Genomic DNA, 8,873 nt, shown 5'->3' with positions numbered 1-8,873 from the left:
TGGGTTGTTAAATTTAGAAATGAAACGCTGACAAAATAATAAAGGAGAGAAGGAAACTGCAAAAACAAATGGAGTTGTAAGAAAAGTTAGAATGGCATAGAGGTGAGAGTCAGAGACCCTGAAGTATTCTGCTGACTTACATAACACCAGAATCTGGCCGAGTCAGCTGTCAGGGCACAGTGGAGAAGAGCTCAGCTTTTTCCCCCTCTTTATCCCACTGGGACCCCTCACAGCATTACAAAATGAGTCTGCCAGCCGTACGACTTCAGGACTGACACTTACTTTAAAAAAAAAAAAAAAAAAGTAATAATTCCTTCCTGGCTTTTTATTTTTCATTTTTGGAAAGCAGAAATAATAAGATATGCCTGACTTGCATTTGGTGAGTCAAAGACCCCAATACTTTAATCCCACATTAACACAATTTAACAGTTTACAACAGAAAACTAATGTAGGAAAGATTTCATCTGGTTTCACAAATGCAAAGAGAGCAGATGAGATGTACTGAGCAGAAGGCAAATGAGTCATGAATGAAATTTACAGGCATTTTAATTATGACCATTCAGGATGTTTGTTGCTTTAAGAGGCAGCCGGCGAGCAGAGGAGTCATCAGGGTGCAGGTGTGGGCGGTTTAAAGAGTCCAGTCTTTCTGAAGTAGCGAACGATGAAAGGCACTGACACCAGCGTGATGCTGATGCGGACAGGAGCAAAAAGCTTGTGGATGGCGTAGGCCAGGACAAAAGTGCTGGTTCCTGCTGCCATTTTAGACCGAACCACCGCCTCGCTGAAGCCCAGTTTGCACAGCAGGGCTGCCATGTCGATCCCACTACAGAGTCAAAAGGCACAAAAAGCTGGTTAGAAGTACACGTCATTTACATTTTACTGATTTACTCAGTTTTCTTCTCACTTTTTCTTTTTAACCAGATGACTAGAAACTGCCCTCTTCATTTTCAGGGCAATGCAGTAGTTCTACTTGTTAACCAATAGATTAGAAGCTCAGTGAGGTAACGTAGGGCCTCGCTCTGTGTTCTCAGTGTAATCTGCATGCAGTACATATATGAGTCTCTCTGATAGTCTGGGCATGTATTAGTAACTGGCGCGGGTGAATAAAATGTAGACAAAATCTACAAAATATTTAAATCTATATATGCTGCCATCCAAAAAATGTTGCTGATATTATTAAAACAATGCTAAAACACACTGCACATTATACGACATGAGGCTGTGAGCTATACACAGAAAAATGCCACAAACTGAAAACCTTTCATGCATAAATATGTTAAAAAATGAAATAAAATAAACACAGAAAATGCTGCAAACTGTCGTGAGGCTGCAATCCTGTTTTGAGAGAGAATGATGAAACATCACACTTTCAAAACTGTTTCCTTGGTTACCAAAGACAAAGTGTTGTTAAAAGAAGATATGATGCAGCACAGCAGTACTTGCTTTTATGATTTTTCAAAGCAAGTTCCTGGCACCAAACTCAAAATGAGTAGATATTGAAAGAGTTGTCAGATTTTAGAATGTCTTTGCACTGCTTTCATTCTCAGATAGATTGCAAAACTGGAAAATTGCTTTTCATTTACAAATGGAGTGATATAATGTTTAGAAATATGACAACCAAATACATTTGGACATTTTGCAACCTCAGCCAAACAAACCATTGTTAGACTTATCAACAACAAGGTGACATTTTATATACTTCTGTGTTAATTAAGACACAGCAAAACACAAAATGGCTTTTTATAAATGTCTTCATTGAGCCTGTAAATGTTCAAATGTCAGTAAGGTTCAACACCTCTCCTACTGCTGCTGCTCATTGTAAATGTAGTACAGACTCCACCAGAGGGAGCTGCCTTCACTGACAGGATGGATTTGTTTATTTACATTCTACTTCTGCAACTCTAGACTAGAATCTACATGTCTGACTGACCTCATGAGACCGGTTTTTATTTTGTACAGTCACGGCATTTACATCTGATGAGCTATCTGGGGAGAGGAAAATGAAAGGAATGCACTAACACGAAGCTCTGAATTGCTCCAGTCAGTGCTACCGTGCTCACACATTAACAGCATAGTTGCCCTGGGCAAACTTAGGTTGGCTAAATACCAAGATCCATCTGCACCCTGACAATTGTTCCCCGGCACACACAGTGTTGCATTAGCAGGCCGCATGCCGGCACTCTGCAGCCACACACTGATAAAGCTCAGCAACTGCTCACAACACAGTTGGTTCGCAGTTCAAGGCTCATTATTAGCCATAGCAGGAAATCTCTAAGCTATCAGATAATGTCTGCAAAGCCTCTTGTATGTGGCCACACAGACAGACGAGGCCCGGAAACTGTTAGGGCATGAAGTCCTGCCAGAAGTTTGGGATGTGCTGTGCTGCTGTGTGCTTGGCTTGTCTATCATTGCCAACAAAATAGCTGCATGCAAGGAATGTCACTGGCTCTAAGATCTGCACATCTTATAGTTAAAAAAATGATCACAAATTGAGAAAGTTTGTTTGCTTTATTTAAGCATGAACTTTGGGTCTGCATCTACTGCAGCAGCTTTAGTGTTTGAAGAGAGACAGGTTCAACAGAGAGCAACTAAGAGGAAGCACTTTGAAGTCTGCACTTTGCTCTCTCTCCCAAAACAGATAGTGTGTGTTGTACTAAACATTTTACATCCCTAAACAAACACAGCAGCTCACAGTTCAGTTATTTCTCACACACGCTGTTGAGTTTAAAGGAAATGCTGCACTCGGCTGCTTTTACACTGCTTGATAATATCAGTAAGAGATGTTTGAGATATTCCCGAGTTGTCTTCAGGTTTTATCATTTCCTCCTCCTGTCAGTCTGGTTTTTATCTGTTTGTACTTCAGCTTTTCTTTGCTTCCATTTCCCCATATAGCTGCTGAAAGACCTCCACAAACCGCTTCATTCAGATGTGATCTGTAGGCATCAACTTGATAAGAACAAGTTCGATTTAAATAAAATACATTTTCAATTTAGATCACAATGGATTTGAACTAAATCACTTAACATTTTTCCAAATATTCACAACGCTGAATATAAAGCATGATACGACTAAACGTTTAAAATGACAGTAACATTCAGGAGTAACCAACCTGTTTTCTGTATTTTATTGAGAATGAACATAAATTTGTGACAAGTCTGAGTTTTGATGGGGCAGATATGATCAGATGAGGTCAGGGCCCCTCTTGGTATGAGCATGTGACTGCATGGGGGTTTAACACATTCCTCTCCTCCCACAATCCACTTGTTCCTGCTTTTAGCCCCTTTCCCACAAGCAATGCTTTATTATGAATTTTGTGGTAACTACATTTACAGGAACATTAACAGACATCTGCAGTAGTAGTTTATTCATTTGACTTGCGATCAGCTGTCTGAAGGATACTTGATATGTTGTGATATCAAATAAATAAACTGCAGTGTTGTCCAAACTTCAGTCCTTCACAGTTTTATGTACAATAAGTCTTTTTTTCTGAAAGTATCTGAGCTGAATAAACCAGGCGAAGATGTTCTGAGGGTTCAGCCTGCTGACCGTATATCAGTCTTTTCCGTCGCCTCCCATCCACTGGCCACCGTTTCAACTCAATGCTCAGTGTTTGTTTGCTTGGTATGAACCCTTACAATGAAATGAAACTTTTATCTCTTGTAGGAGTTTTATGTGCAACTTCCCTTCTCTTTTAACAAACATTAACAAAGTGAGAACGGTCTGTTTGTAAAAAAAAATAAATGGAAATAAAATAAAAATGGCAATTTTCTCATACTGATCACCTTTTCCTTGAAGTTGCAGGATGATGAAAAAGAAAACATACTGAAAGAGACTGAAACCTTAAAGAACTATTAATAATGCACTTTTAAGCAAACATCAATCCATGTGTCAGCTGAAAGAGAGTGTATAATGAAATTGAATTAGACACCTAAAAGTGGTGAATGTTACCTGGATATGAGGAGGTAAAACATCCCCAGAGACATGAGAGAGATTCCGATGTGAAAGGAAACTCCCACCGCTCCATACTCCTTGAAGACTTTCTTTAGTTGCTGGGTTTTGTTGGGTTTTACTCCTTCTGGCTCCAGCATGTCTCCCAGGCTCTTCTCAGTGATGGAGGAAGGAGATGCATCCTGGACAAAACAGTACAGTGGTAGAGACGTCGTATTATTTCCAATGTCAATAAGTCATTTAAATGTATTTTGGCCGATAATGTCAGTCCAATACTTGCATTTTTCTTGCATACAGTTCCAAACTATGCATTATAATTAATATTAAAATAAATTAAATAAAAAACAAAGAAAAAACTAAGTATGCAAATGTTTATACTAAATAAAACCATATTTAAGATAAAGTTCTTAAAATGCAACAGTGGAGCATGAACTTGACTGATTTTAATGTTTAAGTAAAACAAATATTGTAAAATAAAGAAATGAACTAAAAAATGTTTAATAAATATGTGATTTCAAAATGTAATTGTCCCTTTATGATTTCGAGCGCAGCATCTTATGCTCTTTGTATTGATATTAGCCACTTGCTAATAACTGTACTATGACCTGTGCTAAAGGTTTTTAGCACAGTTCTAGCTGATTAATCGCAGAGACTGGGAAGTAAGGTGAACTCTGATCAGTGACTTAAGACCAGTGCCCAATACTGGAGATTGGATCATTTGTACAAAATAGGATGCAGCGAAATGGAGGATTGAAGTGGGAAAAGGGATTTTTGTGGATTAGTCACTTGTTGGAGGAAGTTCATTCAAACTCTCCTGTAGTTTTATTTTAAGGTCAGACTGAAATGCACATGGCTACATTTGAAAGGGTAAAAACATTTTGCTGTGACTGTGTGTCATCCTTGCAGCTCTACAAAGCCTGCACGTTTAGTAGATTCCTGGATTCACAGCACCGTGGAGTCAGCTGATTAAACAGACTGCTGCTGCTGTGTGTTTTAGGTAATTCACAACATCACTCACCCATTCACATGCTCATAAAAGAAGTCTGTCACTGTGTCCCACCGGCACACAGAGCGCCTCTTATAAGCATACAAACACGTAGATTACTTTGTTTGTGACCTCCTGACACTTCAGTCTGTATGATGAACAAGCACCACACACTCGCTGCAGCCGTCTGACATGTAACAGGGAGGAGACGGGTCACACCGGAGTGTGTGTGAAGCAGATTAGTGAACAAACGCCACACAATGGGACCACAACACTGTAACTGATGGCAGACTGCAGCAGAGGATAAATGGTGAGGACTTCCCTGTAGTTACAGTGTGTAAACAAATAAAATGCTTTGACAAAAAAAAGCCTCAGGGGGTTGCTTTTTTTTTTTTTTTTTTTTTTTTTTTTTTAACACAGGCGCTGTCATGGTAACAGAACCGGATTAACAAGTTTTGAAGCATTAAGCTGAAAAAAAATGTAAATAATTCTAACAAAGCTTTTTTTTTCCTTTACAACAGGGGTGCACAAAGTTGGTCCTCAAGGGTCACTGTCCTGCAGGTTGTTTATGTATCCCTGATCCAACACACCTGGCTTCCATGAAATGGATCCAACAGCCAATGAAGTTCTGCACATTAGTTTGAGTCAGGTGTGTTGGAACAGGGCTACATGGAAAACCTGCAGGGCTGTGGCCCTTGAGAGCCGGAGTTGGACACCCCTGCTCTACTGTCTCATCGTGGTATATCAGAAAATCTGCACCTCAAGTAATGAGTTGTAAATGGATTAAACAAAGCTGTGATTTTGTACAGTTGTTTGCTCACAAACTGCCAACTGGGAAAATATTTGGAGAAGCTTCTCCAATTCAACCCGGCCAACACAAAACCAGTTTTCCAAAAAAGATTTTGTCTCTGGACAACATGAGGCTACATCATCTTCCCAAATGAAACCAAAAGCCTCATTAATACTATCTCTGCAGCATGATGATGGTAACCTCATTCTGTGGACATGTTTTTTGTTTGTTTTTTTTTTATCTCTCAGCAGCTGGAAACCAGCCAGGTTAAATAAGAGGATTGGTGCAACAAAAAAGAGAGCAAATCTGAATGAGTCTTTTCCAAAGTGGTTCATGAAAATTCTCCAAAATAGTTCTCACCTGAACCAGCAAGTAAAATATATCTGAAAAGACCTGAAAATGGATGCAAATGAGACATTAACCCAATATTTCTGTTGCCAAAAGAACCATCTTCCTCTGAGAAAACAAAGGAATGCATCTGGTCTATTTTTCAGCAAAATATTGACTGTGTGCTACACCAGCTCAGAGTTCACAGAATCATGTTTACTGCAGCCCTCCAGCAGCTCGCTGAGACTAAAATATTGTCTATAAATATTCTATTTCAGATAAGCTGAAGCAGATTTGTACAGTTTTGGATATGACAAACTTTTAAATATGTATTACTTTTTTAGATTTAGCTTTTTACATTGAATATCTTGCCTACTTGACCCAATCATGTAGCCAGCATCATGGTGTCACATGACTTTAAGATGTACCTGGGAGTTGTACATTTTGTATTTGTCTAATTTTGTATTTGTAATTTAAGTCATTTGAGTATTAAAAGACAAAGAGATGAACTAAGTGGCTTCCTGGACAGTACAAAGCCATTTGTTTGTCATTTTATAACAATCCATCTACATTTAAATTCAGCGCCCGCTCATTTTTGCTCTGAAGCACCGCAGATATTCTGTAATACTAGTCAGCAGTAAAAATGAGAGTTAACTTTGTTTTTAGGCATATAAGCTAAAAATAAAAATCAACTAATCTTTTTCTCCTTTTTTATGTAAGTTTTTGCTGTCGGTTTTAGTCTCCATGTAAATGATACAGTCAGCAAACTAGGCTGTCGGTACTCTTACAGCTCTGACTGCAGCACTTTTTGGGAAATTTAGCTTGTTCATTGTGTTTCCATCAATGCTGATACAAATCAATATCAACAAATTCTCCAGTCATTTGATGCAGGACTGAACACCAAATGAGACATTTTTCCACTGCAATCAATAGCCAGATACGCTTTTCTTTTTATTCTAACATACAATAACCCTTATTCAAGTCTTCTAGACGTCATTTGCTGCACTGACACAAACCATCTTCCTGCAACAATTAATGAACAGAAGAAAACCACAGAGGAAGAACCATGCGGATCTTTTCTCTTGGCTGGAATTACTCCTGCTAGATTTTGGATCAGGCTTCCTAGATGAAGCCATAGCCTTGGAGACATATTCACTCGGTTGCAATCAATAGACAAAGGACGAGTCCAGAGTGGGCGAGGGAGCAGGCTTTTGCTTTTGAGAGGCGAGACAGGCCAAGCTAAAAGTAAAGGCGAGCAGCACTCTGGGAGGGTCATGTGAGCGAGCAGCTAAGGGGAGTTGTGCCAAGGAGGGTGTATAGGAGGGGAACAGTGGGACTGCTGTGTCTGATAACAGCTTTTCAGAGGCATGAAAACACATGCAAAGTCACAGTGATAGGCAGATGGAGACAAAGACACACTTACATACACACACAGATACACAGAGCAGGCCCATCCCTCCTGTCAAGATAGCAACCATTGAGCATCTTGAAACAAAGAGAAATTTCTTACCCCCCCACATTCATTCATTTATGTCACACTTTTCTAGTTTGAGGCTCCATATTGAGATCTGTGAAAGATGAAATTCCCACTGCTAAGGCGGTCCTCAGATCTGAAAAGTCCTTATTGCTGCTCAAAGCTAACAGAATGAGGTTACATTAACCACTGAATAAAGCTGCTAGTTCCACCATAGCATGGTGGGTAAATTAAGCTCCAAGTATTTACAAAATAAAAGAGATTTTGGTTCTGCTGCATTGACTTTAACCTCCTTGTTTGAGTCAGACTGCCTGATGGATAAAAGTCAGGGGTTTTCAGGCTCACCTGCATTAACAGCTTGTTGGCAGAATGAAGGGTTAGGGTTTTAGAAAGATTGGCGTGATGAGGCTGAACGACTGATCAATCCCCAGATTACAGAGACTTGTGGACTTTTCTATGGAGGTTATAATTAAAGCTAATGTAAGTCAGTATAGCTGCCTAAATATTCTACTTCATTAAAAATGCTTATTTACTGAAAGACGAAAAAGTATTTAAATATTGTGTTACATTATTCTTCGACTCAAGAGTTTAAAAGGAAAATACTTTACATGTACGTCCACTGCATCTGTCTAAAAACTTTAGGTGTTGCTTGTTGTTCGGATCACTTTTCCTCTTTAACCCTCCTCTCCAAGGAATCCTGCATGAAACTGCATTTGGCATTTTTCCTTTATAACCTTTTCTTTTCCAATTTTTTATTCCTCTGTTAAACTAAGATTTTAAGTGATCTAAATGAAATTACTCATGAGCCAAAATTATACTGAGCACTATGTATTCAATAAGAAAAAAAACCCGTGAGAAGTTACTTTACAGGTAATGATGTTCTTGTCCGCTGCTGATATAATACTCATAATTCTTGCTGCTTTTCAGTCGATTACATTATTTGCCTAAAACCTGGACTCTATTAATGTTTCATAAGCAACCAAGGCCCTGTGATGGACTGGCGAGCTGTCCAGGGTGTACCCTGCCTTTCGCCCAAAGACTGCTGAGAGGCTCCAGCTTCCCCACGGCCCTTCATTGGACTAAGCGGTTGGGATAATGAATGAATGAATAAGTTACCAAGCAGCAACTAAAGTATCTCAGCAAGTAACAGAAACATGACATTTGAATCCAAATTAGGCTTGGTGTTGCCAGCAATCCTGTAAGTAAGATAATTCATCCAGATGATCAAGATCATGGTCAGAGAGAGTACCAGTGAACAGTTTGGACACATTTACCCCCTTCAGACGTAATGGGTAGGTGTGTCTGGACTTTTGACTGGTATTGTAACTGTTATATTTATGTATCTGCAC

At 39.2% G+C, this 8,873-nt stretch overlaps 1 protein-coding gene across 1 annotated transcript in view; it reads right to left on the bottom strand.

Moving 5' to 3' along the window:
* Nucleotides 1–356: 356 nt before the first annotated feature.
* Nucleotides 357–8,873, bottom strand: part of fam210b (family with sequence similarity 210 member B) — a 9,978-nt gene continuing 1,461 nt past the window's right edge. Inside the window, exons 2-3 of the mRNA XM_079242775.1 lie at nt 3,949–4,130; nt 357–823 (exon numbers count right to left, since the gene is read on the bottom strand). Coding sequence (XP_079098901.1) covers nt 607–823; nt 3,949–4,130 — 399 coding nt within the window. The 3' untranslated portion in view covers nt 357–606. The remainder of the gene's footprint in view (nt 824–3,948; nt 4,131–8,873) is intronic.

This window comes from Telmatherina bonti, assembly GCF_933228915.1.
Source record: "Telmatherina bonti genome assembly, chromosome: 6".
NCBI lineage: Eukaryota > Metazoa > Chordata > Actinopteri > Atheriniformes > Telmatherinidae > Telmatherina > Telmatherina bonti.
Note: the sequence above shows the minus strand (reverse complement) of the source record. Positions and strands in the feature narration are given on the sequence as shown.